The 19,734-nt window shown below is 35.6% G+C and overlaps 1 protein-coding gene across 2 annotated transcripts in view; it reads left to right on the plus strand.

Annotated features, from left to right (window-relative positions):
- Positions 1-19,734, plus strand: part of MARCHF1 (membrane associated ring-CH-type finger 1) — a 114,986-nt gene that overhangs the window by 59,175 nt on the left and 36,077 nt on the right. For both annotated transcript variants that reach the window (XM_088132689.1, XM_088132680.1), the window contains one exon: positions 14,175-14,355. In XM_088132689.1, the coding sequence (XP_087988815.1) occupies positions 14,175-14,355 (181 nt within the window). The remainder of the gene's footprint in view (positions 1-14,174; positions 14,356-19,734) is intronic.

Genomic DNA, 19,734 nt, shown 5'->3' on the forward strand with positions numbered 1-19,734 from the left:
GTTACTTTCTTATTAGTTTAATTGCTCTCTGTGACAGGAGCAACCAAGCAGGGCTGATTAGGCATATCATTGTGTCTTTTCTCTCATACTGGCTTTCCCTAATCTTCAATTGAGCTAATTACAATCAGGATTAAGTATAGTATAGGACCTTCCTGCTGCTTCTGGCTTTTGAGGGCATTTCCTAACCCTGACTAGCTCCTTAACCCCTTAGAAGGCACTTTTGCCAACTTTGAAATACTGAGAACAGAGAACATTGTGAGGCAATCAGTGTTATCTTCAGTTAAACAATAGAAGTATGCGCAAAAAAAAAATTGATCGGTGCCTGACTCTCTGACCTGCTGCGGCTCCTTGAATAATGAAAAGTCTCCCCTCCTCCCCCTGGAAAGAAAATAGTTATCATCTCCATCCATGTTCCTGTTCATTTTTTTGCCTATTTGCAAAATAAAAAAAAGGATAGGTGACAAGAGGAGAACCTATCTAGTTAAAAATATGTCATCCCTTTCCTTCTGCTGTTATTTAAAAGGTACTGTGAGGCTGAATGAATCATATCTTTGCATTTTTGGTACCAGGTGATTTTACAGTAACTCTAATCATGACTGTTTGTTGCAGCAGAAGCAGGAAACACAGCCAGAATTTATCTTGGCTGTTCTAATTGTTTGCAGATCTTTGCCTCTTTCCACATAGTAGCTCAAGAGATGATATTAACAAGAATTTTGTGGTTTCCTTTTCCCTTTAGCTGGGGATCAGCTAGCATTAAAGCACTAATCTGCTGCTTGTTTCCTCTCCAAGTGACTTTCTTGAAACAAGATTTTCCTGATGATACATTCTAAACTGAAGTTCTGAGAGATGTGTGTGTGTGTACGCATGTAAGTTTAGGGGCCAGGAGGTCAGATGAGGCAAGATTTCCTGCCAGTAGGGAAAATGAATGGCAAACAAACTCAATATTTCAAAGCATTGCAAAATAAGATACTACCCTTGCTGCAGTTTGAAATACATTCTGGCTGACCCAGAAATAAATGAGCTTGGTTCTCAAATATTCTGATGTTGGTGAACTTGCTTTTGAGGTGGCAATGCTCCAGGATGGTACAGTTGCTTCCTTGCTAAAATTGTTCTTTCAGTTTAAGGTCTGCTGGAAACCTGGTGCTATGTTTTAGCCCCTGCTTGAAGTCTCATAACAGCTCTCCTTTTCTCAGTTGCCACTTCCAATCTTTAAACTAAGATTGGAAGACTGAAGACCCAATAATTTCTCAGCTTGGTGCTTTGCTTCCATCTGGGTCTTTAATCATTCCCCCCCCCCCTAGAATTCACTGGGCCCTAACATAGTGTGCATATTTTTAGTATGTAATCTGTAGTTCTTTGTGGGTGTTCTAATTATCAAGCACATTTGTTGAATCCTTGATCAGTTTAAGTAGTATCTATTGAGTCCAGTTTATATATATACAAAGCCATCTTCTTTCATTAAACATTTTAAATCTATAAACTTGAAAGCATTTAAATTATGAATTGTTAGTAAGGCAGCCACAGTTCAATATAATGCAGCAGATATTACACTCAGGGGTAGTCACAATACAATAAACATTATAAAATACAAAATACAGTGAGTGACAGCTATGGAATAAAGATGAGACTCTAAAACCTTATCTTTGCTTTGGAAAGATTCTAACCGAACAATATTCAAGCAACTAAAACTAAAATACTGTTGTTCATATGACTACTAGGCCATAATGGCTGCATTTCAGATAGTAAACTTTCATCCTTTGCTACTTTTTCTACAGTGTGCCTAAATAGGACAGAAGTTTCTATTTATGATTATTATCTTCAGAATAGACCCACATCTTCAATCCACTTCAAACCATGGTTTATAATTCTGGCTGGTCCAAAGCTGGTAACTATAATTTTTCAGTTTAGTGAAATGGGAAAATATAATTAATTATAAACTTTCTAACTTACTATAATGAGTTGAGTAAAGATGCCAGATATATAGAGAAAATAATAATACATATCCTGCCATTTACTGAAAGATTATTGTCTAAAATCATCCAAGATTCTAGAATAATTTCTCTTTTTCATTCTCTTTCTCTTTCTGTTTTAAATTCCATATGACAAAATTATATATATTTTAGATGTTTTGTTATTATTTTTCTATGTAAAATTTTAGAGTTTCTAAATTTAAAAGAAACTGTAAGAGAACACACAAATGTAACACATATACATACACATATGCATAACAAAGTGCATTAACACTACCATTTACATACCACAGTTTCCAGAGACTGAGCTTGCCAAGTAAAGAAACAGGATTAGTGAATAGGAGTTTAGCTGGAATATCTAACAAAAATCCACATCTTTGAGAAGCCAGTGAGCTGGGACAGCTAATTACATGTTTTGTGTGGGTGTTTTGAAGAACCATTTGTAGGAGATTTCACAAAAATAAGGCTTGTTTCTTACTTCATTTGAGGAACATGCAAGTGGAGAGAACTACTGTCATGTCATGCGGGATGTGCCATGTTTGTTTTTCTTCCAGAAGACAAGAACTTTGCAACCTGCAAATGCAAGAGAAGGGCTAGAGGCAAACCTGTCCACCCTCCAGCTTATCAGGGAAGATAAGGAATTCTTGATCAGACACAGGAAGTGTTTCTGAATGGTCAACGTTACCAAGGAGCTTCCCAGAAGATAGAGGAAAGGCTAGCAGAAGGTATAGAGGAAAAGGAGCAAGCCTGTCAAGAAGAGCTCTTTTTCTTTGGAGCTTCAGAAGGAATTGCAGAACTTCCCCATTCATGGGGTTTCTGGACCTCTGAAAGAAGTATAGCTGCACAAACTTCAGAAACTAAGGAGGAAGACTTATAAGCTCTGTAAATAGAAAGGATCTACCTCTGCCCTAAAGAGGAAGAGTGACACGTGATGGTGAGAGACCAAAGCAATATTCTGTTGGCATGATAGTTTGACGAGAGAAATGTGCTGCCCTCCTGGGCTCACACTCAGGATGGGATGGAAAGACTCCTAAGATACTTTAACCCCATTGACAATTATCTCTCCTTTTTTTAAATAATATTTTTATTTGAATTTTGCATAATTAAAACCTAATACAGAATTAGAAAAGATATACAAACAAAAAAGAAGAGAACAAGAGAAAGAAAAAGAAAAAAAGAAAAAGACATATAAAAAGTAACTCGCCCCTCCCTCTAAACAAGTATAAGCATTTACAGTAACTTAACACCTTCTCTAATGCTACAGAAATTTAAAAAAACCCTCTTCTTCCTATTTCTCATCACTAAAGTGTAACCAAATTATAGAAAGATTCATCAGTCTTACTCAGCAAAAGCATTAAGAGTACCAGTAGTAGTAACCTATATGTTTTAAACAAATACATCTATTTTGCATTTTGACTTATAACCTTCTCTAATAAGTAAGACATAAAAGATTAATTCTCTTAGGTATAAAGAATATCAATAATGATAACGTATGTATTTTAAACTAGATTTAATAGGTTCCTTTTACATTCTAGCCCATAACCTTCCCTAACAAGTAGGAGGTAAAAGATTTATTCCCATATGAAAAAATCTTTACATTATCTTGCAATCTGCCATTATTTCCTCGGAAGTCCAACTATTATCTCTTTCCACTGATCCACATGGAAACAAATGACATAGCCAGACAAAGACTTGAAAGCACTACTTTGCACTGATTATGAGGATCAAACAGGAAGAAGTCTTAATCTAGAAGAAATATATGATTTAGCAGGCACCACTGAAACCTGATAGAATGAAACTCATGAATGGAATTCAAGGATTAAAGGATATAGTTAATCAGAATGAATATGCCAGACAAAAGAAGAGTACCATTATATGTGAAGGAAGTAAACACATATAGTAATTCAGAAATTTGAATAGGAGGATCTAGTCAAGACCATTTGGGATAGGAAAGAGGAAAAGGGAAACAACAAAGATATTATAGTGGTATAGATCACCAGGCCAGGCAGAAGATCTGGATATTGCTCTCATGGATCAGATTACAGAATGTTCAAGAAGAAGAGACATAGTAATAATAGAAGACTTCATCTATCTGGACATCTATTGGAAAGCCAACTTCACCAAGTTTGCTGGGTCCCCAAGACCTTAGTGGTCTTGCTGACTGTTTTATTTTCCAGAAGGCTGAAGAAGTGTCAAAGAGATTAGCTCTCCTAGATCTGTTCCTAACCAGTTGGGAAGAACAGTTTTAAGTGGTAACAACTGGGAATGTTGGGAGGAAACAATCATTTCATTGTGGGCTTCAAGATACAACAGCAGGTGAAATTGCAGCATAATCATGCATACACACTAGATTTCAGGAGAGTCAATTTCAATAAGCTTAGAGAAGTACTACGCAGATTCCCCTGAACAGACGTTATTGGGTTAAAGTAACCACAGGAGGGTTGGGAGCTTCTCAAAAATAAGATACCAGAAGTACAATTACTCACCATTGCAATGAGAAGAAAAAAATGAAGAAACTTGTGGCTGCATAGGGAGGTTTGACTAGCACAAGAGTTAAGAGGAACATGCAGAAGAAAGAATAAGAAAGGCTATAGTGCAAAAGGAACTTAAGCTTGTGAAGAAGACTAAAAGCGGCAAAAAGCCTTTTGAGGATAGTAAAAAATGTGAAGGAGAGGATAGAACTACTCAACTCCTACTTTGTTTGGATCTTCCTCCCATAGGGGAGGAATGGGACTAAATAGAACAATTGGCACAAGAAATGAATGGGAACCCAAGGTAAGTAAAGGTTAATTCATCTGGCTACAATGAATTAGTTTGTCTCCAGGACCAAGCCAGTTACATCTGAAAGTCTTGAAGAATCTCAGGAATGTCATCTTGGGGTCCCCTTCTGTAATCTTTGAGAAATCATAGTGCTAGAGGATTGGAGAAGATATTCCTATCTTCAAAAAAAGGGATAAAAGAGGATCCAGGTAATTAAAGACTGTTGGCTTGATGTTGATACCAAGCAAAACTCTGGAACAGATTATTAAACATACGTTTATCAAGAACAAGCCATACTAAATCACCCAATTCTCCTTTTCTGATAAAGTGACTGCAATTTTGTTGACTGCAGGGCTGCAACTGACATAATGTACCTGGACCTCAGCAAAGCATTTAATGAAGTATCCCATGCCATCCTAGAGAATGTGTAGCTAGGCTGAACTATGGTATCTTTAAATGGATACAGAGCTGGTTGAACAATTATATTCAGCAAGTATCCGGCCAAACTAGAAGGAGATGTCTACTGCTGTACCACAGGGCTTGGTTCTGTATTGTTCAACATAGTTATAAATGACTTGGATGAAGAGTTAGAAAACATTCTTGTCAAATTTGCAAATGATGCAAAGATAGGAAGGATAGGAAACATTTAGAGGATAGCATCAAGACTCAAGATTTTGACAACTTGGAATGATGGGCAGAAAATAGGAAAATGAATTTCAAGAAGGACAAATGCAAAGTATTTCACTTGGGTAGGAAAAAAACAAAGGCATGAATATAGGTTGGGGAAAATAACACTGGGCAGCAGTACATATAAAAAAGTTCTGGGAGTCTTGGTGGACCACAAGCTGAATATGAACCAACAGTGTGATGCAGCTGCAAGAAAATGAAAAATAATCCTAGGTTGTATCAATAACAATACAGTGCTGAGATCAAGAAAGTCATTATTCCTTTCTATTCTGTGCTGGTAAATCATGCCTAGAACATTCATCCAATTCTGGGCCTTGTATTTTATGAAGGATTTTTGACAAACAGGATCCTGTCCAGAGGGCAGCAAGCAAGATGCTTAGAGGCCTGGAAGGAACAAAATAATAGTCAAAGGGATTTTGGTATGTTTAGCCTGTGAAGAGAACACTGTGGATAAATATAGCTGAAGAGTTCTCCTATAGAAGATGGGGTACATATTTCAGTGTTGCTTCAGAAGACAAGAAACAATAGGTTTAAATGATAAAGTTTTCAGCTGGACATCAGGAATAATTTCCAAATGGTAATAGTTGTTCAGAGGTGGAACAGATTGCCTTGAGAGGTGGTGACTCTCCTTTGCTAGAAGCATTTAATGGTGATTGGATAGCCATGTGTTGGGATGCTTTAATAGTGGATTCCTCTGTTGGGTCAGGGGTGGACTAGATGATTTCCAAAGTGCCTTCCAGCCCTTATATTCTGTGATTCTATGATTAATTGCAAGTGAGTCATTGTAGGTAAGTGATTCTTATCTGACAGGGCTTACAGTGTTTTTCTCTGATGTTTTGTCAGTACACTAGTTTATATTTTACATTTTATTTATCTTGTCTTCCATTCTGTTTTTCTTCAACATCACTTCCCATGTCTCTGATCGGCAAGTATGCATTCTCAATTATTTATGCCGCTGAGATACTTCTCCTTGTAGGAGTCATGATGGTTCCCAGGTTTTGAAATGCTTATTTAGAGAGTGTTTAGTTGTTTTAACCTTAGTCATCAGACCTTCATTAATTAATGTATAAATTGACAGGATTTCCTGAGATTAAGCTTTCTGACCCCAAAGGCTAGTTTTCATGCAAGATACATTGTTCAATTGTGAGGGCAAAGTGTATTTTGTATGTCCTGATACATGCTTCATTTACCCAATCTGCAGTTACAAAATTGGAAGATTTGGGGGCTGTCTGTTGTTCCATCTTTAATAGTTAATGCTAGTAAAATTAAGCTTTCCCCCTTTTTTTCTATATATAAAAGTAATAGTAGCATTGCAATTATCTAGGGCTGTGCTTTCTTATTGTGAGTATTAACTTGTAGAACAGAGGAAGAGATTCTATTGCTTTCTAAATTTTCCTAAATTATAGTTTACAACATCTCTTTACATTGGCAATACTAGCTGGCCTGGAGCTGCTTAGAGTTATAGTCCAGTGAATATGCACGGCCATATGTTCTTGTATCTATTAAAGAATTATTGATTTAGATCACACCCTGTAATTGTCCTCTTCATGTGTATTTTGGAAAGTGAGTTTAGAGAGAAATTATTAAACCAACAGCTTCTTATTTAAAAATGCTATCCCTTTTTTTAAATTTGGCCATATTAAAACAAAGTCCCTCTAAAAATACTGACAGCAGAATTCTTTCATTGGCATGATTTTACTTACTCTTTCTTGTCTTGTCTTCAAAGCCTGTCGTATATGTTTCCAACAGTGCACTGAAAACAGCAGAAGAAATGAAATCTTCAAATCATTGTGGTTGTTGTGCTGTCCCATTGTCCACATGTATTTATATAGCCTGTTTACACAAAGAGACAGCTGTGTTTCTTATGAAACCTCAGGTCTTCAGTTATTGTGAGGAAGAAACTAATAATGAAAATACAAAGTCGTTCAAGCTCTTCCTGCAATTTCTCCCTTCCCTGTGCATACACTTTCATTCTCAATGTCCTGAGGCAAATTCCATCATTCTCAACCAATGTTTTTTATGGAGAAATAAATTACAAAATAAAGCAAAAGGAAGCAGAAAACAAGAGCAGTTAATACATTTAAATTTATTTCCAGAATCATCAACAGTTATTTCTGTTGTTAGAGCATTCAGCATTCTCATTTAATGTTTTAATTTATAATTCAGCCAGTGGTTTCTGTTAAGTGTTTCTATCAAGGAATCAGTACATTCCATTCAAAGTAGCTCTGTCAATTTTATTTGCCAATCCCAATGGAATTTAGGTTGATATTTTAGCTTTTAAAATAATTTAAAACAATTCTGATAGTGGTTGAAAAGAACTCCTGGGTACCCAGTTTATTTGTCTACATTCTAAACGGCTTAAACACTTAAATCTGTAAATTACATTATAGTAGAAATTAAAATGAACAAAGCCATGTATTTCCCCTCTGGGAAATTAGTTTAATTTTAGAAAAAATATGTTGCAATTCAGTTGTAATGTTTTACACTGAATTCAAAGTTATACCTAGTTTGTCTTAACTGGTATGAGGTATTACTTCAAAAGAAATAATATTGTTAACAAAATGTTCAAAAGAGTTTATTACTGCAAGGAATGGTTTTCTTTTACACATGACTAGCTAATCGTAGCTGATCTGGCAGAGCTAAACAGGATCAGGCTTTATCATTACTATGATGGGAGACCACAAGGAAAGCCTTAAGCTAATTTGGATTGTAAAAAAATAAAAATCAAAGAAGGCAATGGCAAATTGTGGAACATTCTGAATGACAACAGTTGAGGGGTGGGAGCGGAGGTAAGAAAGAAGAAAAATAATCTGCTACCTGATAAGTATACAGGTAATCCCTGGGTTAAGAACATCGTGTCTAAGGACAACCCACAGTTAAGAACAGAGCCTATTGTAGCAAAATTTGAGTTAAATACACAGTGATTCAAGTTAAAAACACAATGGTTCAAGTTAATTACACAATACTATTTATATAGTATTGTACAATAATACAAATTCGACTTAAGGACAGACCTTGGGAACGGAATTTGTCCCAATTTGTTGGGAACTGGGGAATACCTGTAGATGGGTAGAAATAAGAGAAAGCACAGAAAAAATGATAGGGCCAGTTGGAGATGAAAGAGTGAATGAAAATGGTGACTGGTGAGTACCTGCTTAGAAAAAACACACCCACATACATACAAACAGATAAAGAATTGTTGTTTCGATTGCTTAATATATAATATTTAGAGAATTACTGAATGATATGAGAGTGTTGAGAATTTCTAAGTGGGGGATGACTATATATATATATTGATAGGAGTGGCTCTTGCAAAAAAAAGTCTTAGAAAAAAGGAAACAAGTAAAAGAAATGATAGTGAAAGTAGAAAGAGTATAGGAAGAGAAACTGTCACCTATCACAAAGTATTAGATAGAAAGTGAACCTAAGGAAGGAGGATGTATGAAGAAGCTGTATGAATCAAAATAAAAAATAATTATGTTACAGAGCGCCAGTGTGTGTGAACTAGGGGGAGGTATGAGAAAAGTTGCTTGGTGAGTGATAAAAAGTTAAGGAATATTTGTGTGAATATGGAACTTGAAGGTTGGTTGCTGCATATGGTAAGAATAGTATATAATGGAAGTAAAGCATATGTAAGAATAAATGGAATGCTTAGCAAATAGTTTAGCACTGAATAGGAGTAAGACAAGGATGTCTTGAATAGATATCTAAGGAATATTTGTATTGATTTTAGGGGTATGGAGTAGGAAACTCTAAGAGTACTTTTGTATGCAGATGATGTCATGTTGCTGACTGACAGCTGTAATGGTATGTGGGAAAGACCTTGGGAGATGGGGCGAAAAGATGCTGCCTAGGACAGTCAGATAAGAGACAGCATAGCCCACAGCTGCATAGTGGGCAGAGCAAGAGGCTCAGAAGGGACCCTCCCCAAATTCTCAGGCTGTGAAGGTGATGGCAGCAGAATTGTACTTTCAGGCCTGCAAGATTCTGTTAATGTAATTTTACAATAAAGTAGAATTAGTTTATCTGGTAGTATTTCCTGCCTGGTCTACCTAGTAAGGCTGACATAGCCCTAATGATTTGCAATGAACATTAGATGGATCATATGATGCAATGAAAAATATGGATCAGAAAATTAGTCTATCAAAGACCAAATTAGTTGTGTTTGATAGGCAAAAAGTAATGAACCATTATATGTTATAAATCAGTGGTGAAAACCTGAAACAAGTAAATGTATTTGTGTATGTGCAGCATACCGACACATGTAGGATTCTCCCCAAAAATAATGTTCAAAATCTTGGTTTGTTTACTTAACTATCTCTGTCTTGTCTTGGAATGAATGGGTCTTCTTCAATCAGTGACTGGATCTGAGATCGTATGCTTTCTATAGCCTGTTGAGTATAATATAGACTCTTTTTAGAACATAATATATTTTATATGCAATAGTGATAACACATTATTCTCACATTTAAAAAAAAGATGCATAAGCAGCACTTAATGCATCATTCACAGAATAGGCTGAACTTGCCAGTGAACCATGTCAAAAAATCTAGAAAAGAATGTCTTCAAAGGGCAGCTCAGTCCAGAAAATGATATCTTCAAAAGGCAGATATCTTCAATCTTTACTAAGAGTTTCTTTTTTGTATATATAATATTTATTAAGAATTTTGATTATAGTAGTAAAATCTAATAAGAACTAAACTTAAAGAAAGAAAAGAGAATAGAAAGGAGTAAAAAGTGCAAGGAAAAAGAAAAAAAGAGAAGAAAGAGAAAAGTAAGACTATAATAAAGAGAAAAGAAATATATAAAATACTTCCAACCTTCATCAAAACATGTATAAACAAATTTAGGGACTCTTCACCCCCTCTAAGGTTACAAACATTTATCTTTTCATCCCATCTCCTATCTCTTATCTATAAATAAATCCATAAAGCATAATCTTTTGAGTCAGCAGAAGGTCCATAAAGGGTTGCCAGAAATAACAACATATCTTGTTTTAACCTTGGTGAAATAAACCAACTTTATATCGGTTTATATATATTTATATTCCTTCTTTTTACTTCTAACAGTCTTAATCTTTAGTTCATTCAAATATTGTCGTAGAATTTGATTTCTCTTCATTTCTTCTTTGTTTCATTGCACAGAATTCTTCAAGGCTTTATCAAGCCCTCTTTTGTAAATCCAATAGGAAAATGTTATCCAAGCCACTCTCTTGGTTTGTCATTTGTATTTCCCATTTAAATTTTAAAACTTCAGCCAGTTTCTTTTGTAGATCCGGTAAAACATCCTTTTCTAAGTAATTCTCATGGCTTGTCAGTTGTAAATCCACTTTAAATACCACCTCTACCTTGTCAGATAAAACTTGTTCTACATCTGTCATTTCTTCAATAACATCTTTTGGGCATAGTCTATCCATAGAAGCAGACATCATTACTGACATTGATGATATTGTGGCTACTATTCTGTGATTCTGTTCTTCAAAAGTCTGCTTCAGATTTTTATTGTTATAACATTTTGAATCCTTTTATATACTTGTATATCTTTCATCTACCTAAAATTTTTAGTTGCCTCTAGTGTCCAATTTTTGAAATCATAAAATTGCTTATCTTTGTTATGTCTTGTAAAAACCAAAGCAGGATCTATTTCCCACAAGGCACTGTTTGTTCTTTATAATTAATTCCAAAATCCTATTGTAAAAGTTTCAATATTCCAATTTTATCTGGACCCTTTGTCCATTTATAACTTTCTAAGATCAAAATCTTACTTATTTTTTGGTTGTTTATTTCTGATTTTTTAAATTCTTAAGCTTATGATTTTTTTTTTTTAATTAAGGATTGAAGGGAGACTCACTCAGTGTTTTCAAAATTGTCATTTCAAAGGTCTCTAAATAGCTTAGAAGTAATTTATGAGCAATTTCTGAAAGTGATTAGAAAGTGAGATTTGCAAACCTAGTGCCCTTTAAAAGTCTCTGCTGCAGTTGCGAGCAAGATGGCTAATCCTGTTATCTCCTGGCTCTCAAATCCATGGAAAATTGCTGTCCTGCGGTCTCCTTGAGAGGAGCAGTTGTCTGGAGCATATGTGGGCGATCTCCCATCCTCTTCTTATCTGGAGAGATTCCAAAGAACCAGTCTACTTACCTTGGTCTTTGCCACGGTTGTCGTCTCTGCTTTCACAGAACCATCTTCAGTTCTTATGGAAGTCCATAAAAGTTTATTTTTTAAACAGTTTTTGAAAGTTTTAAAAAATTATTTTTACATTGGAGTAGAATTCTTCCTGCATTGGATAAGCACAACTTTATAGACTTATCTCTAGAAAATCTGGAAGTTGTTGTAGGGTCCTTTGTTCAAGCCTGCTATGTCTGCATTAAAAAGGGTCGAAGAAAGATATTCTTAAGACTTTTGTCTGTGAAACCCTTGAAGCTATTTGCATAAACCTGTCAGGATCTACAGCTGTAGTAGTTGGCAACATGTAGCTGACCTTAGCTAAATGTTGAAGCTAAGCAAGGCTGAGTCTGATTAGTATTGGATAAGAGGCCAGCTGAGCAGTTGGCCAGACTGAGAAATTAAAAAAAAAAAAAAATCCCCAAGAAGGCCATGGCAAATGATTTCTGTGATGTTGCCAAGAAGTCTGTATGGATTCAGTCACCAGCAATTCACTTCAGTTTGAGGACTTTGTCGCCTATTATCTATCTTATTTTCTTCCCATTCCACAAAATAATGAAGTGACTGAAAACCTTTTGAACTAAATCCTCTGGTTGAATCATTTATTCAAGCAAATCTTGTTGCCTTTAAGTCTCAATTTTCAAATCAAATTCTACCCTCTAAACCTTGAATTCAAATTGGAATTTGGCTGATTAACACATTTTGATTTGCTAGATACACTGAACATTGCTTCTACAAAGAATGTAAATGTAAAAGATCAGATTTTTTGAAATTCACATATTTATAAGCTTTAGATAATTGTGCTAGTGAAAACTCAGTGACTTCTGGTAAAATCCTTTGTAGGGCAGTGCAACTATAGGACCTACAACAAATATCTGCCCAGCATTTTTTAATATTGAAAAAAAGTTAGAAGATAATTCCTTAGTTCTCTCCTACAGATAATTTGCACTTAAGATAGAAAGTTATTCTTAATATTTGACTTCCCCTACTTGTATTTAAAATAATTGCTACCTTTTTCTTAACTTCACTGAATAGGACACTTTTTGTTTCAGAATTTTTTTTTATATTTCACATTATCATTATAACTCCAATATACCATCAATTTCCTAATTTAAGAACACCTAGTTCTCTTTATCTGTCTTCAAATACTTTGCAATCTTTACAGAGTTTCTTTACAGCATTTGGCATACCCATTATGAATGGTTATCTCAGTATATCCTGCTTCTTACTATTGATTACTTGATGGGAAAACATGTATTCTTAAAAATTGGCAGATAATTTATAGATCTGGATAATCACAAGGCATCAGATTTGGGAAAAATGCTGCTCTCCTGGCCACCAGGAGCCATTTGGTTTCCATTTCTTTTGTGGTATATTATTGATGCAAATACAGGTAGTCCTCACTTAACGGTCACAAGTCCATTGCTAAGTGACATGGTTGTTAAGCAACACATCACAAGACCATGATGGACTTATAACCTCACTTCCACTGTGGTCATTAAATGAATCACCTGCGGTCATTAAGTGAGACATCATATGACCGTGACTTATGATTTTACTGCCAACTTCTTCATTGACTCTGCTTGTTGGAAGCCAGCTGTGAAGCACACAAATGGCAATCACATGACTGTGGCATGTTGTGATGATCATAAACACCCATCAGTTGCAAAGCGCCCAAATCTTGATATCATGACCATGGGGATGCTGCAATAGTCATAAATGTGAGGACCAGTCTAAAGTTACTTTTTCAGTGCTGTTGTAACTTCACACGGTTGCTAAACAAGGCAGTCATTAAGTGAGGACTACTTGTATATTCTTGCCACAGTTGTATATAGCTCTAAGTTATCTCTAAGTCTCCAAATCTAACATTTTCTATTTATGTGGTATGAAAATATTTAAGAACTTTAAGTAACAAATATCTTAGTAAAAGGAACTTATTTATGTATAAATATAAAGTCAGGGCTTTGGGTTCACATACTCATTGCTCTCTCTTCCCTTAGTGCTCTACTCCTTAGTGCTCTTCTCCTCCTACTCCTTACTCCTCTATTTTGCTTTGCAAAAACAAAAAACAAAATCCAAAAACCTATTTCTATTTTTTTAAAACCAGAAAAAATGAATTATTATTGGTAGAAAAAACAGAAGGCAGGGGATCTTTTGTAAGCAGAAGACTCCTGAGTGTATATGAAATTTTTGAATAACTTCTAATTATTTTCTACTGAAATCAGTATGATGAAAGTGCCTTAAAGTTAACAAGAAGAGTTTTGATTAGTCATGCCCATTTATAAATGCTACATACTATTAATATGTTCAGTATGAAGCAGATTATGCACAGAATAGTGTCTGAATATTAAAGTGAAATACAGAAAAGCAGTTATTTGTCATTGTGAAGAGCCATACACTGTTCCACCTCTGAGAGATACTAAAAATGGAAAGCTGATTCCTAAAATGGAAAGCTACAAAATGGAAAAAGGAATTAATTTCTTGGTTCTCATCTCAAAGGTGATATACTTTTAACATTTTGAATGTCAGCTGTCACCATAAAAGTGGGTATAAATAAACTTTAGATCTGCTCACTCAGTTGCTGTCCTTCTATCAGGATCTGTCACTGTGAGGGAGATGATGAAAGCCCCCTCATCACGCCATGTCGCTGCACAGGGACCCTACGTTTTGTTCATCAGGCTTGTCTACATCAGTGGATTAAGAGCTCAGACACACGTTGCTGTGAACTCTGCAAGTATGACTTCATAATGGAGACTAAACTCAAACCTCTCCGAAAGGTAAGATGCAATTAAATCCAACCATCTGTAACCTGTCATTACGTCTATTTTCTATTTTGTTTGATATATGAAACTATGTGTAGTTTTAGTTGTATTGATTGGTATTGCGCTATCCGTTCATTGAATTATTTTTGTAAGCGGGAGCTAGCTGTTACTTCTGAAAAGCTGATACAAACTTGTGAAAGGACTTGCTTTGATACACATGCCATATATACATAACATTCATGTTATCCAGAGACAGACAATGTTTCTAGATTGAATGCCACAATTGGCATTTGAGTAGTATGTTGGAGGCTGTATACCCTGTTGTAGGGAGAAGGCAGGACAATCCTAAACTGGGTTTCATTTAGTTGACATTTTAAATCTAATTATCATTTAATATAGTAATATAATTACTATCTAATCATGTATTTATTCATTCTTCCCTTCTGTCCCGTTAAACTTCACATTGAAGGAGGCCACTGGTCTCTGGGAGTCATACCCAAACCTTTGGGCAGAGGGATAGGGGTGGAAACATGCAGCACAGGGGTCTCTGGCTGTGCACTATTGCTATAGTTCTGTGAATTGATAGCGATATTATTTGAATAGTGCTGCAATTATTATTGCCTAGTAAGTATGCTTTAGTTACAAACCCTAAACATGCCTTTTCTGGTCTGTGAATGTTTTCATATCACATGTATTTCTGCAGATTTTCCAAGGGTTTTAACCACAGCCAAAAGTTAACAAAATATTTACAGTTATGGGTGGGCTCTTCATGTTTCATTTGATCAATTCTTTGTTCAGCAATTTGGGAAAGGAAATGCAACTTCTTTTGTGCATTAGAATAGAAATCTTTATTGTCATTGTACAACTTGTACAATGAAATTAATGCCACCCCAGTGCAGCTTTAAAAATATAAAAACCATAAAACACATAAAACACATAACACACATAAAACACATATAATACAACCTTCACATTCCATATTGCACAACCCCTGATGCTGCATTAATACTGCACTATACAATAGAATTCAGTATAGTTGCAGCTCTAAGATAGAAGCTATTCTTCAGCCTATTGGTCCTTGTTTTCATTATCCTCTATCCATCTGCCAGATGGTAATAGTTCAAAAAAAGAATGTCCCGGGTGGGATGGATCCTTAAGAATATTTTGAGCCTTCTTAAGGCAGCGGGAACTATAAAGTTCTTCCAAAGAGGGGAGAGGGCAACCAATGATCCTCTGGGCAGTGGTGGTAACCCTCTGGAGCGCTTTCCTATCTGCCACTGTGCAGTTAGCAAACCATACACAGGTGCAGTAGGTTAAAATGCTCTCAATGGTATAGCGGTAGAAGGTCACCAGCAGTTTTTCATTCAGTTGGTGTTTCCTGAGAAGTCTCAGGTAGTATAATCTCTGCTGGGCCCTCTTAACCAAGGCTGCAATATGAGCACCCCAGGTCAAGTCCTCCTTTATAATAACACCCAGACACTTAAAACTGGCCACCCGCTCCACTCGGTCTCCATTGATAACCAGGGGCTGGACATCTAATCTATTCTTCCTATAGTCCACTATAAGCTCCTTGTTTTTATTGATATTAAGAGCCAAATTATTGTCTCCGCACCACGAAAGCAGCCGGTCCATCTCATCCCGGTAGGCAGACTCATCTCCTTTGGAGATAAGCCCCACCACTGTTGTATCATCTGCGAATTTAATGATAATATTGCTGAAGTGAGTGGGGGTACAGTCATATGTATAAAGAGTGTAAAGTAAGGGACTCAACATGCAGCCCTGTGGTGAACCAGTGTTGAGAGTAAGAGCTGAGGAGATATAATTGCCTAATCTAACCCTCTGGGAGCGGCCAGACAGGAAGTCCAAAATCCAAGAACAGATTGAATATGGAAGCTCAAGATCCATAAGTTTAGACACCAGTCTATGTGGAAGGATTGTATTAAATGCAGAACTAAAGTCTACAAAAAGCATCCTCACATAGGTCCCCCGCTGTTCCAGATGAGTCAGAGCAGTGTTACAAAACTAAATTACAAAACTAAATCATGCATTTATTGGTAATTTATTAGAATATATTTAAAATTGTATATATGCCATGATGCAGAGACTTGCAGAAAAGCAACAGATGAATGAAAAGGAAAAGCAATTATTTGAAGAGATATATCCTAGAGGTTATTGGCTTTGCTTTAAAATAATTGTTTCTGTTCCTATGATTGTAAATATGTGTTGAGAGTTATTTAAAAATTTCGAAAGATGGTCAGGGTAGAAATTTGGAGTTCTGCCAAGCATTTTATTTATACAAGTGTCAGAAGCTTTCTGAATTATATTGTTAAGAAGAAAAACCAGATAATTTTGCAAAGTACATGTAAACATGCAGCATGTAAAATTCTGTTTTTTTCTGTGACAGAATATAGGTTACTTTACCATAGAATTTTGTTTTTATGTAATTGTTTGCTTGTTTGCTTATTTATCTACTTATCTGCTTATTTACTTCAGATTCCAACAGCTCTAGTTATAAATTCGCATCAAATCATCTAGAGTATTTGTCTTGGGTGAAATTATATTCTTGGATGCTCATTTATAAACTGCATGTTTTGTCATTACAGAGGCTGAATTTATGGGATTAATGAATTGATCATACTTTTATGATGTTGCATCAGTAACTACATATGAATTAATAATTGTGACAGTTATACAAGTTGAAATTTAAACCTACATGAACTTCAGATGTTCCTGATTTATCTCAGTAATCTTTATAAATTGATCACTAATCCCATTCAGCCATTTGAGCATGTCGGATCTATAAGCTATTCTGGGCCTTCCTCTTCCACTTCTTTCATAGTGTATAGACTTTCTGGACTATTGTCTGAAGACTGAGAGAAGCTGACAGTCTGTTCATACTGATATCCACAAGATTTTGCTTGTAATCATATTAGTGATGCTAATTGCAAATAAGTCATTTGGCAACATTTTCATTGGGTAGTTCCACTTGCGGAATAATTATAGAAAAAAATATGCTCAGTTTCCCCCTTATTTTATATATTTTCTTCTAGATCTTCTAGAATATAGCGCCAGGAAAAGTATTTTGCAATGCACTGAATCATTGTAGTTTGATGACTGAAATTCTTACTTAACATTCCCCTGGTTTGTGGCACTTCACAGACATTATCATTATTTTAACACAGAGTTTTAGAGCTGAGAGGGAGGGAGGGGAAGGAAGGCAAGCTCAGAGTCTTAGGAAACAGCATGCTGAACTTTGTGCTTATGTAAATTACAATTCACATCATGGTGCATTACTTTTTGGATTCACTTTTAAATTACTTCAGAAATCATCTCACAGAGTTTTAGTTTGGTTTCTTTTTTCTTTAGTTTGGCAACATTCACTGATTCATGTTAACCTTTTCGAATCAAGTGGAACATATCAGAGTCAAAGAGGAACTGCAAAATCTCAAAGCAGTTGACATAAGCATTGATAGCAGTGACTTGTTAAACATATCACAATTCTGTAGATTATATAGCTTTATTTTAGTTACAGTGACTAAGACACAATTTTAAAAAGGCATCATACTTCAGTTGTAAAGGTTTTGTACTGATGTTTCAAATCAATATGCTGTTACTTGTGTTTATTATGAGTGACCAGAAAGTCGTGCTGGTAACTAGCTATGGTAAAACTTCTCTCTGAAGGGATAGTCAAAATGATCAGGCAGCTTATAACCATACCTACCTTCCTGGAAGGTGAAAGGTGGAGTTTTGAAAATAGACATAAGATTATTTGGTTTCTGTTTATTGAGGGAGCTGTTGTTTATTGGAGAAGAACAACAAACCGAGACAAGCCTATGGATGTTCCACATACTGATTGGGACTGAGACCCATAAAGGAAGTCTATGGTAATACCTGGTGATAAAGGAGCAAATGAAAAATGATAATAAGAGTGTAGTGACAGGCTTCAGAATTAGCCTAAGAGTAAGCAAGTGTCTGCCATTTTCTCTTCTTCCACATACAAACAACTAAGGAAAGTCAAATAACTGTAAGCAGACAGAAAAATGAAAAAAAAAAAAAAGGGGGGGGGAGCCCTGTCTAGCAATGAAGAGGCCTGAGTTCTTAGGCATTTTTTCTATCTCATCTGGGGGAAATCTACAGCTAGGGAAGAGCTGGAAGATAAGCAGGGAGCAGGGTGGAATCAACAAAGTAATAGTGATTAATATATAACAGCAACTTAGAAAATAAAAAATCAAGGATTTTATTTTATTCAAGTCATAAATTATCTAGTAAATAGTTTGTTTTAATGAAAAATGTAGTGCTCAACTGGAGGTTGATTTGTGTATCTAAGTTTAACATGTCCTTAAAAAGAACCTATAACTAAGTTGGTGCCACTGGTGGGGTTCTGCAGATGAAGGCAATGCATATCCACTTATGAATGAGAAAAAAAAGATGTGACATAAAACTTTGCAAGTGGGAATTTGGACCTAGGTCTCAAATGATTCTAGAAATTACTGATGTATTAGATCTGGACCCAGACTAGGAGCATTGCTTACACCAAACAATTAGTAAAAGAACAGGAAGTCCTAGCAGACATTAAAAAGACTGAGCATGTAATGGATGCTACAATAAAGCTTAAAACCAAGGAGGAGAGTACAAGAAAATGTCCTTTGGAAACTTTAGTTAAAGTAATTCAGAAAATTTGGAAGAAGGAAGAGGATTGTAGAAGGAATATTAGTAGGAAGAAAAAAAAATGGAGAGATAGCAAAGCGAGACTTTCTGAAGGCAGAAATTCAGAGAAGCTCATGCCAGAGTTTTCAAGAGCTTAATTGTCTTGCTAAAGGAGACAAAGGTAACAGGACAGCTGTTGAAGCATCTCCCTCTTCTATTCATGACAGTAGTGGAAATTTCAGGATTTATGTTGCTGAAATTAATGGAAGTATAGGATTTATTACCCTAGTTTATTATGTTTGAAAGTGTGACTACTACATGCAGTTATTTAGAAAGAGAATGGGTAACCCTGCTTGTCTCAAGCTTCATGGGTAAAGCCTTAAGAGTTTACTCTAGCCTTCCTGCCCAGGAACTATGGAATTACCTTACACAGATATGAAGTCACAAAGTATAAGTACCATGATCATCATAAAAATGAACCTACAACATTCTACCATTAATGTCTCTCCATTTATTTTTGTGCTCCTTCTCTTTGGAGTTTCCTTCTGGAACTAGATATACCACCAAAAGCAGACTCCTAAAGAGTCTTATATGCATAACAGCATATCCCAATTATATTCTATTGTTTAAATGTGAATTTTAAGTGTAAATTGCTTTGAGGAACCGGCTTGGCAGAAGAGCAGGCAGCATTTCATAAAATTATGTTTAAGTAGTGATACCCACTGGAAGAACTGCTTGTAAGCAGAT

This window comes from Python bivittatus, unplaced genomic scaffold, assembly GCF_059951505.1.
Source record: "Python bivittatus isolate LINGU-HERP-01145 unplaced genomic scaffold, Pbiv_v1 ctg000070_np1212, whole genome shotgun sequence".
NCBI classification, from domain to species: domain Eukaryota; kingdom Metazoa; phylum Chordata; class Lepidosauria; order Squamata; family Pythonidae; genus Python; species Python bivittatus.